Source organism: Trichechus manatus, unplaced genomic scaffold, assembly GCF_000243295.1.
Source record: "Trichechus manatus latirostris isolate Lorelei unplaced genomic scaffold, TriManLat1.0 scaffold00116, whole genome shotgun sequence".
In the NCBI taxonomy this organism is placed as follows: Eukaryota; Metazoa; Chordata; class Mammalia; order Sirenia; family Trichechidae; genus Trichechus; species Trichechus manatus.
The window spans coordinates 7,590,724-7,607,771 of NW_004444052.1; the positions used below are offsets into that span (position 1 = coordinate 7,590,724).

Sequence of the window (17,048 nt, forward strand, 5' to 3'; positions counted from 1 at the left end):
TTGGGTGCTGCCTGAAAGATCAGTGGTTCAAACTCACCAGCTGCTCCGCGGGAGAAAGATGTGGCATTCTGCTGCCATAAAGATTACCAAACCCTTTGCCACTGAGTTGATTCTGACTCGTGGCGACCCCATAGGATGGAGTAGTTCTGCCCCATAGGACTTCCAAGGAGCGGATGGTGGATTCAAAGAGCGGACCTTTTGGTTAGCAGCCGTGCTCTTAACCACTGCGCCACCAGGGCTTGAAAACGCTGTGGGACAGTTCTACCCTGTCCTGCAGGGTTGCTATGAATTTGAATCAACTCCATGGCAATGTTTTTTTTTTTTTTAAAGGGAGGTAATGCTGAATAGTGCAAGGTTCTGGCTTCCTCATCATCATCTCAGAACATAAACCTATTTCCAGAGATTCCCTTGTTGTCAGAGGCTGGGTCAAGAGACTTTCTTGCCATGCCTGTATGTATTCATGCACAGTTATTAACTTATTTTTAGTATACTTCTTTGAGAGCCCCTCAAGAGCAGGGATTATTGTGTCCATCATTGTATCCCAGCACCTAGCCTAGTACTTGGTTCCTAGGAAGTTGAGTGATAACTGTGTAATGAGTGAATACATGATTTCACATTCTCAGTAGTCCTTAAAAATTAGAAGTTTCTTTTTTGACCTTATTATAAAAGTTCATTGATGAAAATTTAGGATTAAAAAATAGAAGACAAAGAAGAACTACCACAACCACTGCCGGAAAATCCCATCCAGATTTTTTGAGTATGCACCTTGTATTTACTTTTTCCTGGCCATTAATAATAGTTAACATGTATTAATCATTTACGGTGAGTTGGGGAGTGCTAAGCGTCATACATGGATCATGTCATGCAGTCCTTGCAACACTGCTGTGAGATAGCCACTTCTATCCTCATTTTCCAAGTGAGAAAACCTTTGGTAGTTTGCCAAAGACGATATAGACATACATGCATACACACACATTACCCTAAATTTAATAGCCTTATAGTGTGTGCTTTTTTAAAAATTGAGAGGAAATTCACAAAACATCAGTATGTGTTTAAAATTTTTTTTACTGTAAAATGTTTTAAGCATGCAGGTAAGAACAGAGAATAATATAAGAAATAGCCATGGGCTCACCACCCAGCTTTATCAAATTTTACCACTATGCTGCATTTGCTACAGACCTTCTCCCTTTTTAAAAACTTTTTGATGAATAAGACATTACAGATACAGTTGAAGGTCCCTGCGAACCCCTCCCTGATCACATTCCCTATGTACATGAAACTTGGTGTTTTCATTTAAACTACTATATAGTATTTTGTTGTATGAATACATAACTTCTTATTTATCTATTCTCCTGTTTCTTCACCATTACAAATAACCTGTCGTAAAGTTTTTCTGTACATGTGTTTTTATGTAGATGTTTGTTTCCTTAGAATATTTTCTGGAACTACGATTTCTGAGTTGTACGGGATGAAGAGCTTCAATTTCGGTAGCTACTATCACACTGCTTTCTGAGTCAGTTCACCAGTCCACACTGCTACCAGCAGGCATAGGTGTTCTTCCTGAAACTTAGTATTGTTAGACTTTTTCTGGCCAGTCTGACGGGTGTAATGGTATCTCTGTGATTTTAATTGGAATTTCCTTGATTGCTGTTGCGATTAAACCTCCTTTTATGTATTTTTATTTGGTTCTTTGTTTTCCATTTCTGTGAATTGCTTATTCTTATATTTTTGTCCATTTTTCTATTTGACTGTCTTTTTCTCTTTAATCTGCACTATTTCTTAATATACGCAGGATACTAATTACTTCACAATTATGTGCATTGCAAATATTTTCTCCTAGTCTGTGGTTTGTCTTTTTACTGTGTTTATAGTGTCTTTTATTGCACAGGAGTTTAAAATTTAAAATATCCAAATTTGCTCACCTGTTCCATGGGCCTTTTGTATCTTGTCTAAAATCCTTCCTTACTCTGAAGTTGTAAAAGTGTTACCCACACATGTATTTCATTGATTCTGATATACTGATACATGTTGTTTCACATTTTAACTTCTTTAAATCAAGATGTGATTTATATGCATTGAGATGTCATAGTTTAATTGGCAGTTTTTTTGTAGTATATTAAATAAGCTTACTCTGGTATTTTAGGTTAAATGAAAAACTCTATATATATGAAGTTTGAACAAAATTTTGCTTATCCAATACACATTATTTTTTAACTTGCGTTTTCCACTCAATATATTATAAGCATCTGAACAAGTCAAATAGACAATATTATTTTCATTGACTGAATACCCATTTTAGAAATATCATAAATTATTTTACTAACCTTCCACTTTGGGACATTTAGGTTATTTCCAGTTTTTCTCTTTAAGCCATGTGATAACAGATGCACTTACAGCTAAATCATTGAGACATCATTATTTCCTTAGGCTATGACCTAGCAGCAGAGTTGCTGAGTTAAAGGGTATTCAGATAGTAAAGATTTGACCAAGTTGCCAAATTGACCTCTGGAAAGTGTATACCCATTTTCGCGAGGGGCCGTTTCCCTAAATTGCCAGCCTTCGACCGGCAAGAATGTTAAGAATTTTGTTATAGACACCATCTCCAGGAGTTCTCTTGCCTCTCTGTGAAAGCATATACTTTCATGTTGCCAACTTCCGTTGAAGAGCTTTGAGCATTTTTCCAAAGTGAAAGAAATGGGACAGTTGCTGAAGAGGGACAAGAAAAACAGACTTGATCCAGAGACCTCAGTGTGTTCTACTTTGCCATCCTGCGCTTAAAAGGCATGAAGTGCTGTTTGTTGATGTTTTTTAAAAGGAAGTTAGTGTGCTAGGATTTAAAGGATAGTTAAATATTTCAAAAAAGGTTCTTGGGCCAGGACTGAGTTAAACACATCTCTACGTTTACAAGGACCTACCAAAGAAATGAAAACAGGGAGCAACAGATGTGTTCTATTGCACATAGATTTCTGACTTGTCAAACTGACTGAAAATGACCCTACAGAGGAAGTAAATCTTACAGTTCACCCAGGAAGTAGCCAAAGCTTGGGAAAGAATAGGATTTGCTTTAGAGTCATTTATTATTAGGAGTGTTAAATAAGAAAAATATGAATTTCATGTAGTTTTTGCCTCTGTGAAGTTGAACTTCTGCAAGGCAGCTTTAAGAATTCTTGCACGATGTATCTTTTCAGTGCACCCTTCTGAAGTTTAGTTTCTGTCTAAGTTCCCAGCAAGACATCTTTTCTTTAGGGTGTGGAAGGATTATGGTGTGACTTTGCTTTCTAATGGAGAGAGTGTATTTTGATTAAGTATCAGCTTTACTATTGCCCAATGCCTGTGCTAATAAAGGGAGCGAATGAATAAATAATATGTTAGTAATGTACCTACTAAAATTTATTGAACATTTTAATATGTAAATTTGTAAGAGAACTACTCCGATACTAACCTCTACTCCTTATCCAGTTTTAATCCCATCTCAAAGTGATGCTACTCTTGGTTAGACTGTAATTTTGTCCAGACGTAGGAGGATCTGACCAAGAGGTGTGTTGATCAGGATAATTGAACACACACTATAATGGCAGATAATTGAGAATTAATTTCCTGAAGGCCTTAGAGGAAACCTTCTACAAGAAAAAATGACCGGTTTCCTTTCAAATAACATAGTAATGATTGATGTCCTAATAATAGGATTGAGATTTTTAGCCTTTAACCTTTTAATCTTTGGCATGATGGTAGAAGATATACAACTGAACAAAGGGTGGTTAAAATCCACAGAGCAGATAATTCAGGTAAAGAAAAGTACCTAAGATTAATTGAAATTGGAGACTACTTTTTAAGTACTTTCAAGTACAAAGGCCCTGTGCAGTCCATGGCCCAATTGAAGGCCAAGGAGCAATGTGGTGGGTAGGGACCTTAAACAAGCTTGAGGCTTTGAACACTGTTTCTGAAAGTATCAAAGAAAGCTATTCAGTGGGAGAGGATATGACCCATGTGACCAAGATGCAGTATTGAAACCCATCAGTAGTTTGGTTGAAAAACCTTTTAATCTCAGTATGAAGAAGGTCTTTATAAGGGACAGAAGCCTAACCCTTGGCAGGGATGCGCTGATAAAAACAGTGGATGCCAGTATCACTTCTTGGCCTGGGGAGACCAAACCAAGATAGTCAGAGGCTTAATCTATGTGGGTCAGCATTTACTGAGGAGAAATGAGAATCAGGAGGCTCGTTTGATTGACGATAGAATTGACCAACTGTGCTGCATGAATGAAGGGAAGATATTTGTATGAAATATGAATAGCCGTGCAGGTAAGGGAGGAGTTGAGAGTTCTCTAAGAAAAGCAGCTGGGCCAGGTCATGGATCAGGGACGACCCACATGGACATTTAATCTGAGCAGGAGTCCAATTTTAAAAGGAAAAATGTAGATATCAAAAAAGGTGATGGAAGAAAGGTCTTATTCCTCTGGTAACTATTTTTCTAGCTAAGGCAATTGAGAGGGTTCATAGAAGAACATTGAGCTTTGCTGGACAATAATAGTCCCTGGAAGAGAGACTTCTATTTGTAGAATCAGCTAGGATCAAAGATGGGATGGGCAGATCTTGTCTAGGTTTGTATAGTCTAAAGAGCCACTGTAACCCTTGAATATAAGGCAGGAGAACTTTAAGCTGATTTCCTTTCTGGCATTGTATGATTGAGTGGGAATACCACTGCATCAATTAAAGGCATTTAGTTTAAGGAATTTAAGAATTAGCCCATCTGCAAATTAAAATATTAGCTAAAGTATAATAAAACCAAAGCCATCCCCTTGCCTCAAGTGGAACATAAAGGAGATCGTCATAGTGGAGGGTACTTACAAGACGAAAGTTATAATAAAAAACTGTTGGAATAAAAAAAAATGTGTTTAGCATCTTTTATTTCCCATTGCTACAACACATATTTTATAAAAGGCCTAGCCTCACCCACATATGGGCAGTTTTCCAAATAATGATTGAAAACTGAGCAGACTAACTCTGGTGGTGTTTTTGTGCCACAAAACTGTGCCAAACAGCCCCTGGTTTCAAGGAAAGGAAGGATATAGCTAACTTCTTGGGGAATGCTGGAGACTTTTCGGCTACTTAAATCTTGTTGGAAGCAAATGTTGTGAAAGACTGGTTTGCTGCTATTGGCTCTAGGAGTGTCTATTTTTCATTACTTACCCTTAAGCCAAGTATCTTTCTCAGGGCTTTTCTCATTTTCCAAATTCAGATGAGTGAAGAGGATATCGGATTTTGCTACTCTATTACCAAGCAGACAGATGGAGTTTGGAGAACCGGAGTGAAGCAGCAGAATGTTAGCCTGCCTTCTTCCCTGCCAGATCCCCACTGATGGGATAGCAGCCTCTTGAGTTGGCAGTATTTGTTACTCTTTTGCCTTTAATTCAGAAGGCCATTCAGAGGGAGAAGATATTTAACTTTACCCAGTGTGCATTTTCATCGGGCCACTTTTGCCAGAGATTCTGCCCTTTCAATAAGATACTGAATGAAGTGCAAGGATCTTTCTTTTGTGGTGGGAGGAACCATGGTGCCTGGGTCAGATCACCAGTATCCACTTCAGCCAGAGCTTTGAGTAAGAATGTTCTGGAGACAAAATGTTCTTGGGTGCAGCTTACTAGTGTTTGTAGGACATTATTCCTCAACCCAGTAGTTGATCCCTTTTGAGGGAGGGGCATGAGTGGAAACACCAGACCTCACTGCTCCCCAGGGCTGACTCTCCCAGTGGTGCAGCTAGTACCTGAGCAGTGGGCTGTTATGAAAACGGAGCCTAGAAACGAACACGGTGGGCCATTATAATTCATTTCCTGTCGTCTTGATTCTACAGGGCCCCTACATCGACACCAGAGCTAGGTAAAGCTGTTTACTTTGAGAGCAGTATTATGAAGGCACCCGGCACATTATCTACCATATAGTAGGTTTCCTATAAACACCAGTTCACTTTCCTTTTCCTCCCTTTCTTCCTTTGACATGACGTGGTGAAACTTGTGGGCTTTGGAGTCAGAGTTGAATTTGAATCCCACATGAGAGTTACTTAGCTTCTCTGAGCCACAGTTTCCTCATTGGTGATTTCCCACCTTAAAGGATAGAGGCATGGATGACATGAAGTAAAACATTCGCCCTCAGCTCACTGTAGATCCCCGGTAAAGGATGCCACCTCCCCTCTCCTTCCTTTCCTTAAAAACCTCACGTATGTCTACATCGAAGATTCTGAGTGGCTGATAAATGCAGTATGCTGATCAGACCTCCCAGTTTAAATGAGAAATGGTGTTGAATAAAGCTTACGTTTATCAGAGTACACACACTAGGCTTACTAATAGAAGTTAGGACGTTTATTTTGGTATACAGTCAGTTCTGCTATAACTGACATATCTGTTCCTAAAAATCATGCTATGGAAAGTCATGCAACAGAAACCACAAGGCTTATGAGGAAAATGGAGCTAGGGAAGTAATGCTAAAAAATTTGTCAGTAACACGTATTAAATAGGAACCTAATATAAATGGGGAGTCCTGGTGGCGCAGTGGTTAAGAGCTCGGCTGCTAACCAAAAGGTCGGCAGTTCAAATCCACCAGCCACTCCTTAGAAACCCTATAGGATCGTTCTACTCTGTCCTATAGGGTTGCTGAGTCGGAATCGACTTGATGGCAATGGGTTTGTTTATTACTTTTGGTAATATAAACGGTGGTACAGTTTTTCATATGTTAAATGGTTAAGAAATTGTAATACTACAATAAATATGGCACTTTACCTTGAATAAGACCTGAGGATTACTTGCAAAAGTGGCTGTTGGAAGGGTTACAGCTTGTGAGTTATTGTAAAGTGGTGAAAGTGTTATCTGAAATGACACTGAAAGTTATAATACCACATATGGATGGGTGTGGTGCATAAAACACTATAAACTGAGGCAGCTGGGAGATATATATGGGTTTTGTGTATCCCTGCATGGCTGGCTGTGTTCAGCTAAATGAAGTTTTTTGTGTTTACCTGGTGTTTCTCATAGAGAAAGCCATGCATAAGCAAACATAAAATTTACATGATGCTTATATTATTCCCTTATGTATTGATCACATTGAAACAAATTTGTATTTTCAAAACAAGTGTTAAAGCAGAACTGACTGTACAGCTTCCCAGAAAAGGCCACCTTCCCTTAGGCAGTATCCAAAAGTAGAAGTAGAAAAACAACATAAAATATACAGGCAAACAGGACCATTAGCATCCTTTATAAAATGGCAAACATTATATATACGTATGTGTGTGTGTGTGTGTGTGTGTGTGTGTGTGTGTGTACATATGTATATATATGTATGTATGTATAGATACACATTTGTATCAATTTTTGTATCATTTATATATAGTTTATATATTCTAGGTAAGTGGAGTTATTGTCACACTGTGTTGAGTGTACAAGAAATGGGAGTATGGGAATGGGGTGGTTGTTGACTGTATTTTGTGGTGATTGTGGATTATCTCTTTGGAACATCTGCTACCTGGTTGTCCTTCCGTGTTGTTAGGTGTCATCAAGTTGTTTCTGATTCATAGTGACCCTATGTACAACAGAAGGAAACACTGCCTGGCCCTGTGCCATCCTCACAGTCGTTGCTATGTTTGAGCCTACTGTTGCAGTCACTGTGTCAGTCCATCTTGTTGAGGGTTTTCCTCTTTTTTGCTGACCCTCTACTTTACCAAGCATGATGTCCTTCTCCAAGGACTGGACCCTCCTATAACATGTCCAAAGTATGTGAGATGAAGTCTCGCCATCCTCACTTCTAAGGAGCATTCTGGCTGTACTTCTTCCAAGACAGATTTGTTAGTTCTTCTGGCAATCCATGGTATATTCAATATTCCTCACCAATACCATAATTCAAAGACATCAATTCTTCTTCCGTCTTCCTTATTCATTGTTCAACTTGAGCATGCATATGCACAATTGAGAACACCGTGGCTGGGGTCAGGCGCACTTTAGTCCTTAAAGCAATATTTTTGCTTTTCAACACTTTAAAGAGGTCTTTTGCAGTAAGTTTGCCCAATGCAATCTGTCTTTTGATTTCTTGACTCCTGCTTTCATGGGCATTGACTGTGGATCCAAGTAAAATGAAATCCTTGACAACTTCATTCTTTTCTGTGTTTATCATCATGTTGCTCATTGGTCCAGTTGTGAGAATTTTTGTTTTTATTATGTTGAGGTGTAATCAGTACTGAAAGCTTTAGTCTTTGATCTTCATCAGTAAGTGCTTTAAGTCCTCTTTGCTTTCAGCAAGCAAGGTTGTATCATTTGCACATTGCATAGATGATTTAGTTGACAGCGCCACCCTCACCACCCCATCTCACATGAACTTAACTTCATGGGTCAAACAGTCAAGAAGTAACTGTATGCTGTGTTTCTTGATTCACCCAGGTCTGTTTGGTAAAGATCTCTCTGAATGAATCCTTTGTTCAAGAAATAAACGTGATCATGAGTATATATGCTGCTAGGAAAACAGAAGTAGGCATGTAGTTTGTTGTTTTAAGAGGTGGTATAGGCTAAAAAGTTTGAAGAGCCCAGAAATAAACTTTAGTAGAGGTCCATGAACCCCTAGAATTGCTTATAAATTTGTGTTGGTAAGTGCATTTTGGAAGGAAAGGGTCCTCAGCTTTCTTTATATTCCCAAAGAGGTCTTTGATCCTGAAATGGCCAAAAAACCCTGATTTAGAAAACTCCATGGGATTGAGATCCATATGGGTTGTTTAGGGAACTTTAGAGCCATTTATGTTATATCCTAGCACACTGATACCATAAAGGGGAGCTGTTAAGAGTTTCCTCAAGAAGCACTCCTTGGTGTCACTGTCAAGGACAGCATGGAGCTGCCTCTACCTCTGGGTCAATCCTACATCTCATCTTTGATGTTTCCTTTAAAATTAGCCACATTGGTTGTCAGGGACTCCTTTTCTAACAAGGACTTTTGCCCTTCGACTCATGCTTCCTTTGATTTTATTTTTCAGATGGGAGCAGCGAGAGCTGCCCAACGGGCGTGTCTATTATGTTGACCACAATACCAAGACCACCACCTGGGAACGACCTCTTCCTCCAGGGTAAGGCATGGATGGATGAGCCTGAGACTAAGTAGTACCATGGAGTCACATGACCTCTTCACCATGCTGCCATATCCGTCTGCTTGTTTCCTCCCACTTTCTCCTCCTCTTTCTCTTTTTTGCCCCTCTTCCCATAGTCTTCCCCTTCTACATTCTTTCTTCTTTCTTTCTTTTTTCCCTTCTCCCCATGTGTTTTCTTTGGTCCATGACTGAAGGCCATGGGCTTTAATAAGTGGTATTTAGATCTAACACACTGTTGGGTTCTGGAGGAAGGAGGGCTGGAAGCCCCCTGGGCCATTGGTGTCTTGATGCTGCCAGTCATTTTATCCTACAGAGACATCCCTGTTACGGCCAGGTTTTCAGTCCCTTTTAGCAGAGGTAGCAAAGTACAGTGACATTTATCCCAGGTCACTTGCTTACTTAGTTCTGCTTTCATTTTCAGATGATACAGGCCGTCCCCAGATTACAAACAAGTTCCATTCCTAAATCTGTCTTTAAGTCGAATTTGTACTCTAATGTCAGTTAGTCAAATGTTTGTCTTAGTATACAGTATATAGTGTATCTTTCTATATATAAAAAACATTAAAGAAACACTTCCAGATATACTGAAACATCTTTAGCATAATAATTCAGTAATAATGTTTTGATGTGCGTTGTAAAGTAGCACCTATCTGTTGTTACGAACCATTGTATGTACCTCGAATTTATAATATATTAAGCTTTACAGGGGTTGGTTTGTAACTATGGACATTGGTAAACCCGGGGGCTGCCTGTGCTAGAGTTTTCGGAGCATCTCTGGAAGAAAAAGGCAGAGAGAGGTTGAGATAGAAAGAGTGTTGAGGCATTTCACAGTACCTTGTGCCCAACCTGCCCCTGAAGGCAGTGTGCTTCTCATTCAGCTGGGCTTTGTGGGAGAAAGCGAAGTCCTCCAAAATCAGAAGCTTCCAAGTGAAGGAAGATGGTCCAAGTTCAAGGAGAAGGGTTTGGTTCCCTGTTTGCCAGGGACAGAAAGTTCTTTCCACATGTGTCTCCCAATCCTGAGCTCTTTCACAAGGGAATGTATTCTGCTCTTAGGAAAGAATCACCTCCCAGTAAAGCAGCCCTGAAGGGCTCTTGCATAAAATATGAATGCTTCCGCTCCTAAGTTTGTGGAGAGAAAGAATGTCATCAGTGGGGAGTATGGAGAGAGCCCCTGTGCTCTGTTTGGTTCAGCTGTTAGGTGTGCACCTGGCAAATACCACTTCACCTTCTGGCTCCACATATTTCCACAGGTGGGCTCCCCTTAGCTTCAGTTTTCCTGTAGGATGCTTATGTTTTCCTCTTTTTTCTTGCCCTTCTGGGAGTGAAACTCATAATCTGTCATCATTAGTCTTCACTTTATTTTCTACTTTAGCTTAAAGTCAAGTTAAGTTACCAAAGTTCAACATTGACTTCTTAAATTAAAAACAGTTTGAACATTTTATTATAGAAAACTTCAAACACACTTAAAACTACGTAGAATAGTATATAATGAACCCCCATGTACTCAACACTCAACTTCAGTATTTATCAACTCATGGCCAATCTTGTATCATTTATACCAGGGTTTGATAAACTACAGTCTGTGGGCAACCAGCCTGCTACCTTTTTTGTAAATAAAGTTTTATTGGAACACAGATACACTTACTTGTTTATTTACTGTATATGGCTGTTTTTGCTCTACCATGGCAGAGTTGAGTAGTTGTGACAGAGACTATATGACCTGCAAAGCCTAAAATACCTGACCTGGCCCTTTACAGAAAAAATTGACAACCCCTGATCTATAACTCTCACCCACCCCCCATTCTCTGATCTATATTATTTTGTAGCAAAATCTCAGACATATAACTTTATCCATAAATATTTCAGTGTGTATTTCTAAAAGATGTTCTCTTATTAGAAAATAAAACCACAATATCATTTCTAGTATTTCCTTAATATCATCAAACACCTAGTCACTATTCAAATTTCCCCAAGTGTCTCACAAATTAAACACTGACTTTTAACAGTGCGTATTGTACACTTGTACTTTATGTATTTACAACATGTATGTTTAAAAGTAGCAGTAACTCTCTGTGTTTCCTGGTTGCTGCTTCATAACCTGTCTGGTATGTAAATTATGTGGGTCATGTCCTGGTGAGCATTTGGATGGAATCTAAATAAAGATATTCATCTTCTAAGGATGGCTGAGGAATTACTCTTCTTTCACTTTTAAGATTGGAGACTAGATTAAGCTTTCTCATTTCCAGGAGAGTTTTCAGAAAGCCCTGGTGGTGCAGTGGTTAAGCGTACAGCTGCTAACCAAAACATTGGCGGTTCGAACCTACCAGCCACTTTGCAGGATCTGTAAAGATTTACAGCCTTGGAAACCCTATGGGGCAGTTCTTCTCTGTCCTACAGGGCCAATTATAAGTTGGAATCGATTCCATGGCAACGGTTTCTTTCTTTCTTTTTTTTTAATGTTTTCTTGGGAGATGGCTCAACTTTACACCCACCTTTATACCCAGCTGAGCCTATTAATTTTTCTTAAGTTTTAAGCAAAGAGCTTTGAGCCCCTGACTCTTACTTCTGCTTTGTAATAGTTGGGAACCCAGAGAGAACAGGATGATTGAAAGCTTAAGCGTTCATGGCTAATTAATGGGATAAGTCCTGCCCGCAGGAACTATTACAATGGTGAGAGCAATTCTGGAACTACAGATGGAGCCATTATTCAGCAGACCCTAGTCACCAAGGAGCTAGATTGAGCCAAAGGATTCACTTTATCATGGGCATCCTTTTATGTCAAATCCATGGGAAACCTGTAGGAGGTTCATTTGTTTTATCCAGGACCTGGTAGCTAAGGATGAATGTAGTAATTTGCTCTTCAGTGATTCTGAGGCGGTACTCAGACCAGAGGTGAGCAGGGAGAGTGATCACTGTAGAGCAACAGGGTTGCAGAACGCCTCATGGAGGGAAGTGGATCAAACTCAGTCTTGCAGGAAAGGCTGGACTTACATAAGAGGAAAGAATTCCAGGTAGGGGAACAGTAGAGGCACCATTGTGCATGTGGGAATGTAGAAGATGTGTTTAGGGACCACTGCATGGAGCATTTTTGCCAGAGTGGAAGGTTTGTGTCAAACAAAAATTTTCAAATGTGTCCAGCCTATGTTTTGGTAGAGAGGCCCACTGGAACCAAAGAGAGTGAGAGGGCTGACTGGGCCTCAAACCACTGCTCTGTTTTTAAATACTGTATTGTGACTGTGCATAAAAGTTCATCTGGAATAAAAGGTGGGATCATGCTGCTTAGAAGAGTGAAATTCATCGGTACAGAGGATTTCTAGTTAAACATGGACTGAACATGTATTTATTTTCATTCCTTCCTCAAAACTCTTAAAATGGCAGTAAGTTATTAAAAAAAAAAGTGTAAATCCTCAATGATAAAGGAATGAAAGAAGAGAAATTGCATATGGGAGATGTTGATCGAAGTTTAATTGTTGATAGATAAATGGCAGAGCTGAGAAAGCAGAAACCCAAACCTACAGTGTGAGGTCTCCACCAGGAAGCTAGTTGGTTTGCACCATGGGACCCAGAAGGCCTCAGCAATTAGAGACACCAAGGGAGTGTGGAATGAGGCTAAAAACCTGAAGGTCAGTTTAAAATTTGTGCAAGGAGCAGTGACATTCCCAGGTTGTCAGCCATCACTCCCAACCCTCTGCTACACACACTCATGTAGCCACGTGACTGCTACAGACCCCAAGAAGCTCCTGAGAGAGCAGAACCAGCCTTGGAGACACAGCCGTAGTAGGTGAAGGCAGGGATGAACTCAGAAAATAGGATTCAGTGGGGTTCCATCCCCAGACTAAAGGCTGGAGGATTTTTTGCTGGAGAAAGTGACTAGTCTAAGGGAAAAGAGCTATAGATTTTGACATTTGGAAATCTTCTAGTGATACAGTGGAGCCTCTGCCTGATCACCCTGCTGTGAAGCCCACTAGGCACCTAGCCCCACCTAGGTGCACAGAGCTTCCAGTCAGCATTTTGTGGCTCACTTTTTCCCTTTAATTCTTTATTTTATTGTGTTTAAATACATGTAACAAAACACTTGCCACTTCAACTGTTTTTACGTGTACAGTTCAGTTCCATTTACTGTTTTGTGCAGTCATCACCACTGTCCATTTCCAAATTGTTTCATCGCCCTTAACAGACACTCAGTACCCCTTAAGCAATACCTTCCCGTTTCCTCCTTCCACTATTAGTGGCTAACTTTAAAATGTGAATGAACAGCCAAGGATCAGCAGACAGAAAAAAGGAACTTGGCAAAAATAATATAGGGAGCTGAAAAAATTTCAAAAAGTAAAACAAAACTATAATTAATATCCTTAGTGATTTTGGAGAAAATATAGTATCTGTACAACAAGAACAGGAGATCATAAAAAGAACCAGGCAGAAGACATGAAGAGCTTTGAGAAATTATAGACCCATTAAAACCCATTGCTGTCAATTCCGACTCATAGCGACCCTATAGGACATAGTAGAACTGCCCCATATGGTTTCCAAGGAGCACCTGGAGGATTTGAACTGCCGACCTTTTGGTTAACAGCCGAACTCTTAACCACTACGCCACCAGGGTTTCCAGAAATAATATATATATATAGAACAGCAGAAAGAAAAACGTTGATACAAGGGTTGAAAGATAAAGTTGGAGATAAGAAAATTAGAAGGTTGGACCAGAAGAGCCAATATCTGAATAGTAGTTCTAGAAAGAACAGAGAAATGGAAAACAGGAAAATCAAAGAAATAATAAAAGAAAATTCCGTACCTAAAGGATATAATATCCAGACTAAAAAGTGCCCAATAAGCACACAGCCCAGTGAATGAAAAAAAAACCCACCGAATGCCAAGAGAAAATCTCAACAGCTTCTAGAAGGGAAAAAACAGGGTACATGTAAAGGATCAGGAATCAGAATGCTCTTCTTCTCAATAGCAACTATGGAACAAAGCCTTCAAATTCTGACCAATTTTTTCCCACCTAGATTTCAATTTTTAGTCATTTTAGCACTCAAGTATGAGGGTAGAAATAAAAGCATTTTCAGACATGCAGGGTTTCCAAAATGAACTTTGGAGACATCCTTTTTCGAGAGTTACTGGATGATGTATTCCACCAGACAGGAGGAAACCAAGAAAGTGGAAGATATGGAATGCAGGGCACGGAGGGCTCAACCCAGGAGAGGGGCCAAAGGAGTTCCCAAGAGGAAAATGACTCAGGACAGTAATATGGGCAGGCCTGGAGGACAGCTGTCCACGTTAGATGAAAGGTTCTGGGAGAGATGTCGCTAAGACACCTCAGAGGCCACCTGTCCTATCAGAGAGTGGGAGTGAAACGATAAGCTCTTGAAAACCAAGCAGACAAAACAAGGAAGTCTTCTTTCAAGGGAAGAAAAAAGCAAAAATGCTATGTGAAAAGGGAAATGTATTTACATTATTCTATATGGCTCAGCTGTGAATACTATCTGCATAGTCATAAACTCTGAATACTGAGTTATTGAAAATGATCATTTTCTGTATTGGAAGGATGAGGGGAGGAGATGGCAGCGTTTGTGTTTGGGGTAGACTATGAAAATTAAATCCTCATCTTTGGTAGTGGAAAGTCCATAATAATGTAAGATGGCAATAATCAAGAAATAATAGAATGAATATGTTATTTAGAATTATGGATATAAATATTAGAAGAAGCAGCTGAGACTTAAAAGTGGTTGCCTTTAGGGAGCAAGAATCAGCAATGGGGAGAGAAGGGCAGGAGACAGCTGTTTCTCATGATAAGCCCTGCAGTACTAGTTAACTTCTTAAACTATATACACATTATTTATTTGATAAAAATAAAAATAAAGTCGGCAGTTCCGGGAAAATGGCACTCTAGGCAGAAGCACCATGCCGTACGTCCACAGCAAAGATCCAAAAAACTAAGCCGAACAGAGAATACAACAATCCTGAAACCCTAAAACATCAAATGAAGAGATAAAGAACTCAGGCAAGCACCAAATGGAGTGAGAAAACTGACAGAGAACGGAGAGCGAGGAGAGATTCATGCAGAGGTTCCCTACCAGCTAATGCAGCGCAGATCCGCCATCTTGGACTCCCGTCAGAGACCAGCAAACGGGGTACAAGAAAGCAGCCTCACAGAGCGTCCAGCGGGAGACAAAACAACTGCTAATTTATGATATATGCTTTCCTACCCCCCACCCTTCTTCACCCCGACTGAGCCTCCTCTGCTTCCCGCGGCCACAATCTCTTGACCGGGAAACACCGGCTGCTTGGATTCCACACACCCGAATGGGCCGGCTCTCTGAGTGCCATTTGTGGGCTGCTGGTGTTGCTTTTTTCTGCTTCTTTTGATTTCTTCCTTACCTCTCACCACCTCCCCCTCCTTTCGCTCAAATACCTGGCTCCGTGCGCCATCTTTGCTTCTTCCTGAGGGGCTGTGGAGCTCCGTTAGAGTGTGGAGCTGCTTCCCGGTCTGGGCTGCCACGCTGGTGGGATCCCGGGGCTTTTGTTTGTTTGTTTGTTTTGAATTGTTTGTTTGTTTTCTTTTCCTTTTCTTGAGTTGGGAGCCCTTTCTGGCCAGGTGGTACTGCATGGAAAGGAGACTTCCCCCTCGGCTTGCACAGACATGCAGAGGGATCCCTGAGGGCATTTCTTTTCTCATTGGTTTTTTTTCTGTTTTTTTAGGGGACTTTCTTGTTCTTTTTTTTTTTAATTTGTTTTGTTTTCTTTTCCCTCTTCTTCCCTTTTTGTCTTTCTTCATTGCTCAGTTTCTCATCTCTCTATATCTTCCTTCTCTTTCTGTTCCCTGAATGCCTGGTGTTGTATGCCTCTGCGCCTTCTAGCCAGGCTGTACTGCAGCACCTGGGAGTGACTTCCCCAGACCTCGTGGCTGCACCAGTGGGATCCCTGGGAACTTTGTGATTCTTTAACCTTCCCGATTTTTATTTATTCATTCTTTTCTTTTCTTTGTCTTCCCCTTTCTTTTTTTCTCCATTTCATAGTCTCTCATCTCTCCACTCCAACGGCAAGCTCCCCTAGCATTCTTTTTGGTTTGTTTGTATGATTTTGGGTCCTGTTCCTCTCTCCTCTCTCCCATATCCATCTTAGCTCCACACATAACAGTCTCCCCGCTGCATCCTGCCTACCTGCACCGTGCGCTTGACATCGCATCACCAAGCAGCACAGGCGCGGCCTGCTGGAACCTGCCATGCACTGATTGCCGACCCGCTCTGGTGGCTGTAGTGGGTGCCACGGGCGGCCCGTCCCAGTGACCCCTCTTCAGCTGGATCTGCCCTGCCGTACCATGTCTGAGTGACTGGCCCTGCCAATTAGAGAAGGAGGTGAAGGGTATTGTGCCCACAAACGAGCAGGCAACAGGGAACACACAGTCCGCCTGCTCAGACATAGTCAAATTTTTTAAAAATAGGGACGAAACAAACAAATCTACAATCAATAAATGAGAAAAATAACTACTGAATGCCCCAAAGACAGCAGACAATATCAAAACATTTACAAAAACAGGACAGGATGGTTCCAGTAGGCGTCCAAAATAAAACACCAGTTGACTCTCCAGTGGAACAAAATGCACTAGAACTACCTGATAGGGAATTCAAATCTCTAATACTCAGAATTCTCCAAGAGCTGAAGCAAAGAGCTGACAAACATGAGGAAAAAATAGACAAATTCGTGGAAAATACAGACAAAAAATTGAAGAATTCAGGAAAATAATGCAGGAACAAAATGCCAAAATAAATTCGCAACTAGAAATTATACAAAGACAACAATTAGAAATACAAAAAATAAAGAAGATTTCAGAAATGGACGGTGTCATAGAAGGGCTGAGAAGCAGATTTGAAATGGTGGAAGACAGGATCAGTGGAATTGAAGACAAACACTTGGATACAACTCTGTTTGAGGAA

The 17,048-nt window shown here is 40.4% G+C and overlaps 1 protein-coding gene across 2 annotated transcripts in view; it reads left to right on the top strand.

Annotated features, from left to right (window-relative positions):
* The window catches only part of WWP2 (WW domain containing E3 ubiquitin protein ligase 2), a 157,857-nt gene that overhangs the window by 110,757 nt on the left and 30,052 nt on the right, over positions 1-17,048 (top strand). For both annotated transcript variants that reach the window (XM_004384062.2, XM_023738418.1), the window contains exon 9: positions 9,004-9,093. In XM_004384062.2, coding sequence (XP_004384119.1) covers positions 9,004-9,093 — 90 coding nt within the window. The remainder of the gene's footprint in view (positions 1-9,003; positions 9,094-17,048) is intronic.